The sequence below is a fragment of the Ceratotherium simum genome, chromosome 9 (assembly GCF_057802395.1).
Source record: "Ceratotherium simum simum isolate JZ-2026a chromosome 9, ASM5780239v1, whole genome shotgun sequence".
NCBI classification, from domain to species: domain Eukaryota; kingdom Metazoa; phylum Chordata; class Mammalia; order Perissodactyla; family Rhinocerotidae; genus Ceratotherium; species Ceratotherium simum.
The window spans coordinates 36,255,767-36,270,815 of record NC_141908.1 but is presented as its reverse complement, the minus strand read 5'-3'; the positions used below and the strand labels follow the sequence as shown (position 1 = coordinate 36,270,815).

General features: G+C 39.9%; 1 protein-coding gene across 1 annotated transcript in view; it reads right to left on the bottom strand.

Moving 5' to 3' along the window:
- Nucleotides 1-9,721, bottom strand: part of KCNJ3 (potassium inwardly rectifying channel subfamily J member 3) — a 147,018-nt gene extending 137,297 nt beyond the window's left edge. Inside the window, exon 1 of the mRNA XM_004423818.3 lies at nt 8,608-9,721. Coding sequence (XP_004423875.1) covers nt 8,608-9,309 — 702 coding nt within the window. The 5' untranslated portion in view covers nt 9,310-9,721. The remainder of the gene's footprint in view (nt 1-8,607) is intronic.
- Nucleotides 9,722-15,049: the final 5,328 nt, after the last annotated feature.

Sequence of the window (15,049 nt, the reverse complement as noted above, 5' to 3'; positions counted from 1 at the left end):
AGGCTACTTTGTAACTAGTGATACTCAGGAATTTCATTTGTGTAGGAAAAAATCCCATGAAAATATTTAGACTATTTTTCTTCTCTGGCTTATGAGTAGGTGATTTAAAAAAAAAAGAAGAAGAAGAAAATGATTACCGACAAGAAAGAAAAATCCATGGAAAACCTGATGGTGAAAAATGAAAAGAGCAGCTCTAACAATCAATGCTGGAGAAAACTAGGCATTTGTGAGCCAGTAGAAGTCACCTAGGTTTCTAAACCTTTTCTCAAATTAGCAAAATATGGATGCGACCAGCATCCAACTACACAGTTGTACAAGTATTGATTAATATAACAAAATAAAAGCCAGAAACAAAACAAAAATAAATAAAAACAAAAGACCTGTGTCATTGTTCTCTCATCTACTGAGAAACAGGTGCTATATAAACACAAGGTGGTATTCTAATGTTTATAATTAATGAATAGAATTTAGGTTGCTCAACTACTCTAAGTTCGCTTTCTGCACTAAATGAAAGTGTTCAAAAAGATAATTCTTTAAAAACTCAATTTCTTCTTTATTTAGAAGTCATTTTCCCCAAAGAAGATATATTTTTCTAATGATTATATATGTACCCCAAAACCAAATTTGTTATTTATACCTGTGCCTCGTTCTAACAAGCTTTAGAGTAAGCTATTAACTTTTATATTCCCTGATCATTCAACAACCCATGAAAAGAAGAAGTGGCCTAGAAACAGGCAGCCTATCAGGAGAATGCCAAACTAGAAAAAGAAATGTTTTATTTTTAGCAAAGCAGTTAATTCATGTATAGGTAATTTAGACTTAAACATGCATGGATATGCTCCATTCAAACTCTGTATACCGTCTTAAAATTTGTTCTATATACTCAAAATTGTATCTGTGTTCCTCTCCAAAATGCTTTACATCCTATCCAAGTCTTGGCAGAAATAAAGTTGACAACTATACCTATTATGTGACACTATAGGGAAAGTAATAATACTTCATTTTTTGGAAAGATGTTTTCCAAGCTTACATATTTTTCAGATAAGTGAAATTCCCTACATATTCATTGAAAATTATTTTCCTATGGGTACTATCTAATGGAACCTTTCTTTAAACGACTCCGAGACACTACATAGACCCACAATTTTATCTTTCAGGTCTTCTTTCTTTGTGTTAAGCCATCAAATATTTCAACTATCAATATGCTTGCCTCCCTGATTTTTGCTTGCTTCTCTGACTCTGTAATAGGCTGGGAAGCCTATTAATCGCTGTGAACTAAACAGAAAGCTCTTTCTATTTAGAGAAATGAAGGGCATAGTTTTAGTGTGGCAGGTGCCTGGAGCACTGGAATTGTTTGAAGTCTTTGCTCCTGGCTACAGTAAGGTTATCTATCAGTGCTCAGCCAAATACATAATGATGTTCCAGAAACCTACATATGCCTACCAAACACATTTTCAGAAGCATACACATTCTACTCTAGGCTTACAAGGAATTCTAATCTAGGCTTTTCTAATTCTGGTGCAATTCCAGAGATTTTCTGGAGCAAAAGGGAAAACAATTCTACCATAGTTTTAAGTCTCTTGACTTGTATAAGTACGATGAGAGAACTTTTGTTCAAGGAACCGTGATATACACATGTACAGTAAAAGGAAAGACAGAAAGGAAAAAGAGGAGATATGTATGTGCCTTTATAAAATTAAACTGTGATCGGTACCTTGAGTAGATAATAAATCAGTAGCAATGATATTCCATCAGTTTCTAATTCTCTTATTTTGCTACCAACCACCATATTTCACCCAGAAATTTTGATAATAGGCAGAAAATTTTTAGATAAAAACCCATCTAATCTTTCTTTATTATGTCATCTTAAGAATTACAATATAATAAGAAATCTTTCATTAATAGAGCAGTTTGTTGATGGTCCACATTATCTCCTTTAGCTCTATGAACCTCCTAATTCCAAAGTGAACACAGAACCATGATCATTTCCTAGATAAAAATGTGTAAATAGATATGGTCTAGATCAACAATAATTCAAAACAATTGCTAAAGGTTAAGATTGATGCAGTAAATTATTTAAATTTCTAAAAAGCTGATAACTAAGGTTAACTTCTATTTAATTAAACAATTGTTTAGAACCATAAAACTACTGAACGAATAAGAAAGTGGAAAAGTGGAAGGAAAAACAGTTCACGGAAAATTGGTAATTCTTAAAAATTTAGAAAATAATTTGAAAAAACTATGACCTGAAAATGACTTCCATACAACTTTTATTTTCAATTGCAATGGAATTTAGGGAAGGAAATAAAGATTTTTCCGCCATTTTAAAGCCTTTGTGGTTGATTGCATTATAGCAAATTCTGAGAGTTAAGAGAAAAACCAAGGATATCTAAGGCTTAAAGTTTATTTAATTTAAATTTACTGTTCAAAAATTTAATCATAATTAGAACATCATGGATTTTTGAAATGATTTTGTACAATTTAGGTTGTGGCAATAATTTCTAACTTATTCTTCATAATGAAAATATTGCTATTTAAAAGTAGTATTTCTATTATTCATATTTTAATTATATGCAAATGGGTATGTGTGGAACTTAAGGCTTGTGCCTCATTTTATAGTCGTATGTGCTAATTTCAAAGAAGCAGCTAATGCCAAATAACTCTGAACTCCCTTAGAGTCCAAAAAGGTCTACAAGATAATCAATTACAATTCTGACTATAGGTGGAAAAACAATCAAAAGTCCCAGCTGCCTGGAAAGGACTATCATGGTCGTGTACTTTACAGACAAACACTGTTCATATTACAGATGAAAGATTGTTGGGTACACATCCAAAGACACACACAACTCTGGGATACACATTTAGCACCGTCCTGGCATAAGTACATCCACATTTGGCTATCCTCCTTCTGGGAGATTTGTGACCAGTTGTCCACATGTATTCAGCTGGGACACACTTCACCAATACAATCAATCTCTTTGCTACCTTTCTCTCATCTCTCTAACCCTCACTGTGTTCTAATTATAACCATTGTGCTCTTTCCTAGCTCAGAGGGAGGCTTGGGGAATTTTGAATAAAACATGTAACCACTAACATCTGACTCATGAGATATCCCTTTATCATATTCTAAGGCTCGATCCACTCCCCACCACCTACTACAAGCGTCCACTGGAAAGGGTCGCTGAGGGCCAGTGGTCAGGAAAGAAAAAGAAAGAAAAGGAGGCTAAGACGGAGAGGGCTAGCCATTCTTGCCTGCCACCGCTCCACCATTTTATCTGTAATTTCACTTCTCCTCTTTTAATGTCCAATATGTCTATGCTGAATATATACTGAAGTCAGAAAGATAATCACATGGAATGATGTCAGAGTACTATCTAGAAGCTAAAATTACGAAATAAGCCAAAAGCAGTTATCAGGATAAGGAACAAAAATGCCCTGCGACTCAAAACAGTTATGGAAACAGCTTTGGGACTCAGACCAAAATTACAGTCAGGTAGGGAAGAGTTTAGACCTAAATTTTATCGGGACTGCTACAATTAAATTGCACATTTCTTTTGACCCGTTAAGTGTGAAATCCATGAATATTCAGGTGAAAAAATACGACCAACATCAAATCTAAAACAAAGATTTTTACTGCCAAGCTAATTATCCCATAAAAATATGTTCATTTTTATGAAAAGAAAATACCTTATAGAATGAAATGTAATTTATCTTGTAATAAATTATGTGAGGCTTTTATACCATTCACATGAAAGAACAGCTTTATAATTCCTTGCAGGCCTTTTATGGAATTTATAATAACTGTGGACAGGATTTGTACCCCTTCTTGCGCATTCCCCTCCTACTCATCAAACTCCCTCAAATCCATCAAATGCTTTTCCCTGCTTCTTCTTATCACTTGTTCTTACCTACTGCTGTTTATCTGTGGGTCTTTATGTCCCTTATTTCTGTTCACACTGTACTCCCCTGAGCACAAGCCACCCTGTACTTTTCAGGTACAATAGTAAAAATAAAAAACAAAACAACCTATTACTACTATTTAAAAAAGAATACTAATTACAGATTTTTAAAAGAACCCAAGTTTTATACCTACTGGATAATTACTGTACTTGTGTCAGAGAAAAGAAAGCTAGCCTAAATAGGAACTGTGTTTTTTTTAAAAGACATAATGAATCCACTTAAGAAACTCACCAGCCATTATGGGATCTAGCCCCAAGAGTTCTGGGGTACTTGGTCTTAGAATCCTTGTTTACTACAGCTTGTATGATGTTCAGAAGAACAGTTTTTTAATAGATATTCACTTGTGAGCTTACTTTTTTTTTAAAGGAGGTAACTAATTATCTCGAGTAAAACTAAAGTGCAAATTGGCCAAGATCAACTGATGAAAAGAGTCAGTCATACAAAATAAGGTCGTAGAGAGTCAAAAACATAATTGCATTTAAGTGCAAGCTATGGAATGAAGACAAACTAATAAATATATGAAAAAAATTCAGAAATCATGTGGTCCAGGAATCATTAAAGGATTGAGGTTAAAGTATTAATAAAATGTTAGGACATACGAAGAGGATGAAGAGCTTATTGTATTTGCAGACAGCAATTTTGTTTTTTATTGCATCTGTACTTGATCACCTTCCTATGAGGAAACCAGATAACATCCAATTTTGAGTATCCAAAATGGAGAATAATAAAGAGGAGCACAAAAATAATGTATGTGATACATTAGAAGATGACTATAAACCACTACCTTTCAATACATAAAAGTTAAGGGTTGCATAGCTGACCTCCTAGGAAAGAAAGAGGATGACTATTCACAATGAATAAAAATATAAAGGAATAAAATTATACTTCCATAAGAAAAATTTATGTATATATATTTACATAATGGCTTCTGGATAATAAGATTGTAAATTCTTGAACAATGTATCAAAGCAGATTATGTAAATCTTCCCTTAACAAGATGTAAGTCTAGGGCAGTCAACCATTAATATTAGATTTGTACAAAAGAGTGAGAGCTCCAAATCTTTTAAACTCAATACTAAATTACAGAGTCCAACATCTCTGTCATTAGCCTCAACTCCCTAATCCCGGCATTTTTATTGAAACTTTCAACTGGATGAGATAGTAACTTAACATGACTATGTTATTCATTAGTCCCTATATTCTAGGTTAAAAAAAAAAAAGAAGACAACTAAAATAAATTGAAAATTCAAATAAAATATCAACATGAGGATGAGAGGACGAAAAGAGAAAGACTATTCATCTTAAAAGAGCTTTCTACAGCTACATTTATAATAAAATTATAAATTTAAAGAATAACTTCAAATTCTAGCCTTTAATTTTTGTTTAATCTGCTTGCCTTTTTAGTAGAAAAATGACTGACCACTCCAGGCATAAAGTTGGAAGATCTATATTTGAATATCGAAGTAAATTCCAATATCTGCAAGACAATTCTTGAGACAAGAATTGAGTTGAAATAAAATTTGCTTTTATATAAGTGAATAATATAATTAAAAATTAGGCAGAAAAGTTACCAAAAAAACTTCCAACAAAACTTAGAGAATTCAAAAGAAATATGCATGGAAAATTTCATAGTAGAAAGGATTAGAAAGCCATATCCATGTTCTTACTGTCTTTCCAAGAGTAGAAAGTGCTTTATAATCATTATATAGAACTCATATTAATACTGATAAATGAGCTTTTATTCAGCAAATAAGAAAACAGCAATAGAAAAATATAAATAAAATTAAATTAGGTAACAGGAAGAAATATAGACTGTGATTACTATCATTAAATATGTTTTTTCTATATATTTCTAGATTTCTATATATTTCTATATTTTCTATATATTTCTCTGTATTAAAGATACATAAATCTCACATTTAAAATGTCAAACGGGTTAAAAGAGCAAACTGAATATATGTAATATATTTAATAAGAAGAATGTATAAGACTAATATCAAAATATTATTACTTTAAGATTTTGGTATAGCTTCCCTTTTAAGAATATAGTTGACTGTTTTAGGTCACTTCATCTCAGTCCCTAAGAGAAAATGAAATTAACTTATTAAAGGCAAATCTCCTCTGTAATTTTGCTGAATGTTTTTAGTTCCCTAATAAAACATGACTCCTTTTTAAGAAGTCTAAGGAAACAACAAGAACTATGAGAATTCGCTGTACCATGGCTACAGGAAAAATCAACTTCAAGCAAACTATACTAACTGGCTGGATAATGAGCTGCCACTGATTAACTTTCTTGCTTCGCCAAAAGCAGGCGAGAATTTCACTACAATTTTGTTTAAATATAAATTGACACCACATGTCAATCACTTTTACTTCCGGCACTTACATCTTCCCAACAAATCAAAAGTAAAGAATTTTATAAGAGTATTTACGTATTATTTTAATTAGATGTCGTTTTTTGTCACCTTGTGTTAATATAGCACCTTGCTCCAAATTTGTCAATACTATAAGTCTTTTATTTGTTAAATCAGGACACTCCTTAGAGTATATGTGGTACATGGCCTTAGGCACACAAGTCATTATCAGTGTCCTGAACCATTGCAGAAACTGGGTACTTCCGATTCATTGTACCTTGTAAAACAAAAACAAAAACAAAAACAAAACAAAACTGATATGTAGATTAATTCTAATTATTTCTGGCCTTGTTAAAATAAAATTTAATAAAGTCTAAAAACATCTAAAATATGTTGTCACGAAAAGATATTTGTTTTAATAAATGACTTTATATGTTTGAAAAACTAGAAAACAACAATAAATGACCTTTAAAGTCTAATTTTAAATTTCCAATAAACCAATCAATATGGGAAACTACCCTTCAATAAGAATCTCAATGGGACCCTTAAACATGGATTCCTTGACAGAGACTTTGCACTATATTAACAAAGTGTCCCTCTATTCCCTGTAGGCCTAACCTAAAGAGAGAGATTATATGCTTTGGTCTATTTGTAAAAACAGCACATATAACAAATACAACTGCAATAAACATGACTACAACCCAACTCCTTAGCCTGCTCCAACAGCTCACTTAGTTCAAACAATGGTCAATAAGACATTATGCTAAGTTAAATAAAAAACTATATGCAGTTCACAGAAGTTTAATTATAAAGAATATGATCTACACAAATTATTTATTCATGGTTATCTTAATGAACATGTACATCAGAACCAGGTTGAAATTTTTCCACTATGCTATACAAAATTTAGTTTATTCACTGTCTGTAGCATGGTAAATATGCATATGATGTGGAGTGACAGGACCACGGAACTGCTTTCATTCCAACACTTGACTGAGTGACATGGTCAAGAGTAATTAGGGGAACATCTTATAGATGAATAATGTAAATGACACAAGAGCCAAACTTTTTTAAAGCACATTGTATCACTTTTAACTACAACATAAGTTGAGGCTGTGTGAAATGATATATACTTGTAGAGTGGAAATTGAAACTTCAAAGGCAAAATCTCAACTTAAATATTTATCAGATTTTCCTTTTATTAAGGCTAAGTTCTGAATCTGGCCATGGTTCTCTATGCAACCTCAGATAAGTTTTTAAGGTTTTATTTGAGGTCATCTTTTTCAACTTATGAACATTGGGAAACCGCCTAAGGCAAATTTCTCACAAAGATGACACAGAGAGAACTGGGCTTTTCTCTCTCATTCCCAGACTCTAATTGGGTGAGTGATTGCATTGGGCTTCTCTTCTTGTCTGTAGTGGTGCCCTCTAACGACTAGATGGACCTGACTTTAATAACCACTCCATGAGCAATTTGTTTTAGCATTTACACTGCTGATGTTAGGAAGCAATCTTCTTTAATGGATGCTGAAAAGCTTCAAGTGAAATCTGTAATTGACAAAGCCTTCATAGAAGCAGGCAATTAAGAATAAAATTAACAAGAGGCTCTACAGGAAAAGCACTCAAGCTTTCACAGAATACTTCTCTAGGAAAATATTTAGTAAAAATAAAAATTTTAAAGAACCAGATGTTGTTTCTTTTCACTTTATTAACTGCTTCTCGGGGCTCTGTGCTTCTTAAAAAATGACCACAGATGGAGTTAATGTTATAGGGTCTAGAGGAATAATTCACCTACTGGTATTATTAGGGGGAAAAGAAAGAAAGAAAAAAAGCCCTAAGTGCAAGTTGAGGCAAGTTCAGCACCTATATCTTCAAAATAAAAGCTGTTCAGTTTTAGTACCCCAAGTTTAATGGAGTAATATATTGACAACAAATCAAAAGTGCTCTAAAGAGCAGAGCAGCTAAGGGTAGGGAGCAGAACGGAAATCTCCTTTACCTCTGGGCTCCAAGAGCCAACACCACTCCGTAAGTGTTACTAGTCTAGAAAGTGATACAAGCACATCCGAATGATGAATATAAATAAGAGCATGAGAGTGAGTGGCAAAAGGACAGAACTGTCAACTGCGCTCTCTTTGCCCAATCCTCCAGCACCCCCCACCCACCCACCCAAAAAAGGAACTTTACCTGCTGTGATAGGTAAGACTAGGGGGCTGGGGGGTGGTTCTGAGGTGAGTTAATTCCCGTGTTTAAAGGTTGGCGGTGGCCAGGTGGGGAAGGGGCGGGGAACACTTACTTTGAGCAGCTTGCAGCGGATCTGCGCGGAGACCATGTGGCTGTTGCGCAGGTTGCCCACCCGGAACATGAGCGTGAGTTTTCCGTCCCTCATGGAGATCACCGCGTGCTCACTAAACATCAGGGTCTCCGCGCGCTTCTTGGGCTGGGACATCTTGATGAACATGCAGCCGATGAGGAAGGCGTCCACGATGGAGCCCAGGATGGACTGGAAGAGGAAGAGGATGATGCCCTCGGGGCACTTGTCGGTGATGTAGCGGTAGCCATAGCCTATGGTGGCCTCCGTCTCGATGAAGAAAAGGAAGGCGGAGGGGAAGTTATAGACATTAGCCACGCAGGGCGTGTAGTTGCCGACGTGGGCTTTGTTCAGGTCGCCCCGGGTGTAGGCGATCACCCACCACATGGACGCCATGAAGAGCCAGGCCACGGTGTAGGTGAGGATGAAGATAAAGAGGTTCCAGCGCCACTTGAGGTCCACCAGGGTGGTGAAGAGGTCCGAGAGGTAGCGGCTCGTCTCGCTGCCCAGGTTGCCGTGCTGCACATTGCACCGGCCGTTCTTGTCCACGAAGCGCTGCCGCTTCTTCTTGGGCACAAGCTGCTGCTGCGGGCCCTGGCCCGGCCCCTGGGGCTGCAAGCCCGAGCCGCTGGACGAGGTGGTCACTACCTGGTAATCGTCCCCAAATTTCCTTCGGAGTGCAGACATAATATGGAGGGGCGAGCCAGATTCAAACACGAAGCGAAGGCGCAGGAGCCGAGCGCTGCAAACCAGCACCAATAAGGAGGTGGGGGCGGGGGAGAAAGGGGGGACAAAACCGAGAGCGCCTGGGGTGGGGGGCGCACCGGGCAGGTAGCGGCGGTCTCGGCCCCCTGCAGACGCCTCTCCTCCCCTGGGACGGAGGCTTTCTTCCAAGCCGAGTCTTAAAACAGAAAAGTGTTCTCCTGCACTCAAGGCAGGAGAGCTGCAAGGACCAGGAACCCAAGCGCGATTTTGCCTCCAAGCTTTTCGAGGCTTCTCTTTTCTTCCCCCATCACCGGCATCCCGGGCCACCTCTTGCCTTCCCACAGCGCTCCTGACTATCCTGCAGCACTCCCAAACTGACTGTTTTAAAATCAATGAGTTGACAAGCGAGTCCCACCCTACCTGCCAACTCGCCAGGCTGCCGAAGCTGCGCTACCTGCTTGTACCAGACCCTCCCCCCTCCCCGCCGCTCCCCTATCGCCCGCCCCCCGGGACGGCTCCCCGCTCCCCCCGGCGCTCCCGCCTCCTATCTTTTGGCCAAAATCCCGCCCAAAAGCATGTCTGCCGGGCACCAGTGTAACACCCCGCTACCCACGCTCTCCGGGCTCAGAGTCCCCCGCTATGGACTCCACAGACCTGTCCGCCTGGCGTCCGCTGGCCGCCGAGTTTCCGCGGGCGCCGCCCGGGCTCTCGGGCTGACCCTCAAGCGCCCCCAAGCCGCCCCCGCGCGCAGCGGAGACGCGGCGGTGAGCGAAACCCGAGCACTCACCCGGCGGGAGAGGGCAGGAGGCGGCGCGGCGGGAGGCGGCGGTAGCCTGGCCTCGCACTGCGCTCGGGGCTGTTTTCCTCGCCCCCACTTTTTCTGGTGGGCGCCAATGCAGGTCCCGCAAGCTCCGCACCTTCCAGGCAGCACCACGCTGCCCCCACCAAAGGATCCTGGCGCACCGAGTACTGGCTGACTTGGGCGCGGGACTTGGGAGTTCCCGGGGGCGTGCTTTCCTAGCAGGCGACAGCGGTGCTGCTGTACGGGGTTCGAGCCTCGGGCTGCCGGTCAGACTTTCAGGTTAAATACTAGCGCCGCTCCAGCTTTTCCTCTGCTTCACGGTCCCCGCCTTTGCCAGTTCCTCTGCCCCCGACTCGCCGTCCGCGGCTCGGTGGCCCCCGGTGGAAGATACGAGGCGCGAACAGGGGCGGCGGGAGCGCGGTGTATATGCTGGTGCGTGTGATCAGCTGCAGAGCCGCGCTAGCCCCGCCTGTCCCTGCCTTCCCCCGCTGCTCCGCCAGCCTATATTGCACCTCCGCGCCTCAGTTGAGCCTGCAGTGTCTGGCAGCTCAGGAAAAAGCGAGCCCCTCCAATGAGAAGGGACTCTAAATCTGCTCCCAAACGCCAGCCAACTCTCCTTCTCCGCTCCCCTGCATCAGTCAGAAAGCCCCCAGCAAACAGCAAATGCTGCTCTCTGAAAGGAGAGAAGTACAATATGTCTCTATAACTAGGGCTCTCAGTTAAACGGATGCCTGGGTTTAGGCATGCATCATAAACCAAGATCCCAACTGGCTCTGAGATAAGCGTGTCCAGACTCAAAGTTGCAAGTAGCAAAGGGGTCCTCAGGATGGGAACAGAAAGGAGGGGAGACACTAGGGGGAAGGCTCCCAATCCTCCCTGAAAATGGCTCTATTAGACAGACTCAGAATGTCCAGAGTTAATGTGTGGCTGTAACTGAGGGAAGAAGGCTGGGTTTTAATGGCCCAGACCTGGCAGTTAACTTAATGGAGGGCCAAAGTGCAGAAATAGCTAATATAGTGCTCATGGGTAAATACCAGCTTATTTACCACTTCATGTTTGTTTTAAAATGTCATGGTATCTTATGGCATATCCCATTCAGTCCAGATACATAAAACTGATTTTATTAAAATATCATCAAATCATAAGGTCATAAAAGCAAAGGGCTGCTGTGAGACTCCCATGCAAAGGAATGTCAGCACATAATCACTCTACCAGTCCTTGGCCAATAGCTACTCCCTTCTACCTCTGTACCCCTGAGCCTGCTGCAGGTAAGCCTTACACCTTGTCAGCTGTCAGCAGAGGACTCTTGCACTGTCATTTGGTTAAAACATCTATCCTGAGTTATACACTCTTCTCCTGCAGGCTCTCCAATAAGAGGTCAGTAACTCTGTTATTCTTTAGGGTTACATAAGAAGGGACAGCGACACTGTGGGAAGTGGAAACTGCTCTGGGCCTAGAATCACAAGACCTGATTCGCGTCCTGGCCCTGCCAGTTACAAACTGTGTGACCTTGCGCACGTAGCTAAACATCTTGGAGCCCCAATTTTCTCCTCTGAAAGACTGGGAGTTTTAACATTTCCCAAAGTGGGTATGAAAAAAAGAGAATGGTGTGGTTTCATTAACTACTTTTGCTGCAAAGAATGTTGTATACTGGGCTGTGAAGTTGCGACAAGGCCAAGAGGTTGGGAATGAGTTTTGGGGGTTGGCCCCAGGCTGTGAACTAACACATATATTCTCCTCTCATCTCTGACTGCTCTCCCCTAACTCGCTATGCCCTTGCCAGGCTGGCTTCTTGCAATTCCTAAAACCTACCAAGTCATAATCCCCATCCTTGAACCTGTCTGTTCCCTCTACCTGGAATGTTCTTGCCCTGTGGCTTCATGTTACTGGCTCCTTCAGTCTTCAGCTCTCCGCCTAAATGCATCCTCCTCAGGGAGGGCTTCGCTAGCCTCCCAGGCACTTCCTGTCAATCAGCTTGGTTTGTCTTCTTCATAACACTTTTTTTCTAGCCGCCATTTTCTTCGTTTGTTTGTTATCTCTCTCCCCTCTCCATCACAGTCGCAGAATGTAAGCTCTAGGAGAATAAGGACCTTGTCTGTCTTGTTCACTCCCATGTCCCCAACACCTGGAACACTGCCTGTCACATGCTAGATCCACAATAAATATTTGTTAGATCAATAACATGTACCGATCTATGTCACGAGGAACTCCACCTACATTGAAACTCTCTCTCAGTGATACAGAATTAAAAGTTGTCACTAAATCAGGTCACCTATATGATAATATAAAAGAACATGTAAACTAAAAAGGAATACTTCCTGTGCTTGTTAGCTTCAGCATTGCTATTCAATCTGCTGCCAAATCCTTTTAATTGTACAGCTACAATATCACTCCTATGATTTACTTTCTCTCTTTAAAATATGCCACAAACCTTCTTTAAATCCCCATTTCATTTTAGGTCCAAAATCAAATTATTTTCTTGCCTTTAGTCTTGCACTCTTTCAAATTGTGCTGGATAGTGTTACTAGATCTGTCTCCTTAGAATCACATAAGTTTAGCAGTAACCAGAAAGTTCTCTGATTATTTCATTGGGTCTTTTCATCTCCAAGCTTTTAAATATTCCCACTTTTTAAAAGACACTTTTCTATGAAGCACCTTTTCCATTTCCCAACAACAAAATTATAAGCAAATAATTTTATACTTCAGGAGACATGGTTTAGTCTAAACTTCTCATTTTACAAATAAGCAAATTGAGGCTAGAAAGAGAAAATAGCTTGCTCAATGTCATAGACTTGATAAGTGGAAACTTTGAGATTTGAACCCAGAACAATATATCTCTGGAACCTGGGTGCTCTGCCATCCCTTACCGGGTGCCTGGAAAGGAGTCTAAGATTCCTAATCCAAAGCCAGGGTCTCCTTCCACTATGCCATTCTTCTCATATAGGTTGAGATCTAAGGTCTTCCAAAATATGGCCTAACCTCTCTTTCCTAAATTATCCCCTACCTTCTCTTTAAAGTGGGCTCTTGACTGTTAGTGAGTCTCCAAACATGCCTCATATTAACTTCACTTGCTCAACTTCTTTCCTGTTACTTAAATATCCTTTTTCTATCCCTGCAGAGTCCAAATCACCATCACTAGTATGTCAGGGAAGGGAAGAATTTCTTCAGCTTTTATTTCAAGTGCCACCTCCTCCATGGAGCTTTACCTTATCCTCCCACTAACAGTAATCTATCCCTTCTCTGAATTCTCATTTCCCTAGATTTGCAGTGTGGCATTTTTTACTTTCTAGAGTGTATCTGAGCTCAGAATTCATCAACATTTCCTCTATAAAAGGGCAAGCACCCTGAGTATCCACCTCTTAATATTTTGATACCATCCAGTCCTCCAGCTGTCCAACCTTGCCTTGCACATGGTAAATATTTAATAAATTTTTACAGACAGCTAAGATTTACTGAGCCTAGTTAATGTGTCAGGCAACATGCCTGGAACATTCTAGTTAGTATTCCCATTATATAGCTAGAAAGAAGGTAGAGCAGGGATGCCAAAACATGTCTGCCCGTTTTCAAGATCTCTATTTTTTTAGAGAAACAGTACGGCCTGATAAGTTAAATATTTTTCAGGATGCCATCATGTCACACTTTAAATGTGACTGAACCTTTGACCTATTTGTGACATTGAGTCCAACTCCTTGAAAATGTTTAAAGATGAACGAAGCTCATCTTCCCCTTTCAGGACAACTGCCTCCATGATGAGTTTCTGGAGGGCAGCCAGCCGCACGGTGCCGAGGCCAGGCAGGATGTGTGGGGAATGGATGACAGAAGGCCACTTAATCAGGCGCTGTCTGATGAACTGAAGTGAAACACTGTAAACAGAATGGGTCAAAGGAAGGAGAGCACACAATTTCATCCAAGGCCACAAATCCAGAAAAACCTGGAAAATATAACTACAAGATACACAATCATCTGGAGTCTACCATTTAAAGATAGGGTGGGAGATTATAAACAAACGACCATACAGTGCTTGGAGATAGGGGGATGGCAATCAAAGTTATATTTAACAGCAAACTCAGTTAAAAGCAAGCTACATATTTATTCTGCTCAGAAAGTACTTCTGGCAATGTCTTATTTGCTGTGTCCAAAATTAGTAATATCATGAATAACTATAACTTCAGAAGTGAAGGATATGATTCTGTGTTTTATACTAAAAAGGCATGACTTTGCACATGCATTCACTGTATTATGTAACTGAACAGTGTGTGGAAAAGAGTACATTTAATGTAAAAGAATAAAACCTTTGCCCCTGAGAAGTCTAAATTCTAAAAATGACTTAATCGGCCAACTGTGAAAAAAGCATGCCTTTGAACATCTCTGTACCTGGAGTCTGTCTTCTCGTCATTCAGTTATTGCCACTGTGACTCCCACCATGTGATAGTCTGCATGGGCAGAAATATTAATTACTCTCAGGTGAAAGTGGCATTATATTTAATACTTCTTTACTCCTAATCCTACCATTCTCCAAAGTACAGTGAATTGATGGGGAGGCCTGGGGATCTGAAGCTCTTATGCTTCAAAAAGTGACACATTCCCATTGCCACCATAAGTTCTGCTATATCTGGGAAGAGGTCACTCTTTGAAATTCTGTATGCAATTTTGAGCAATAGGATGGTGTTCCTTTTTTTTTTTTAACCCTCCTAAAAAAAGAATACTGAAGTTATTTTCTCTCTTGCCAAAAAAAGAAGAAAAAATGAAAAGGAGAAATCAGTTTGAGATTTGATTGCGCAGACTTGAAAATAGAGGCATCGCCATACCACAGTGGATGACTCATCCGGCCCTTCATCTTGGCTCCAAACTCTGGCCTCTGCCTGAGGATTCAGAGAAAGGCAAAATGCCATTGTCACTCAGAGGCCATTTATTTAGCAA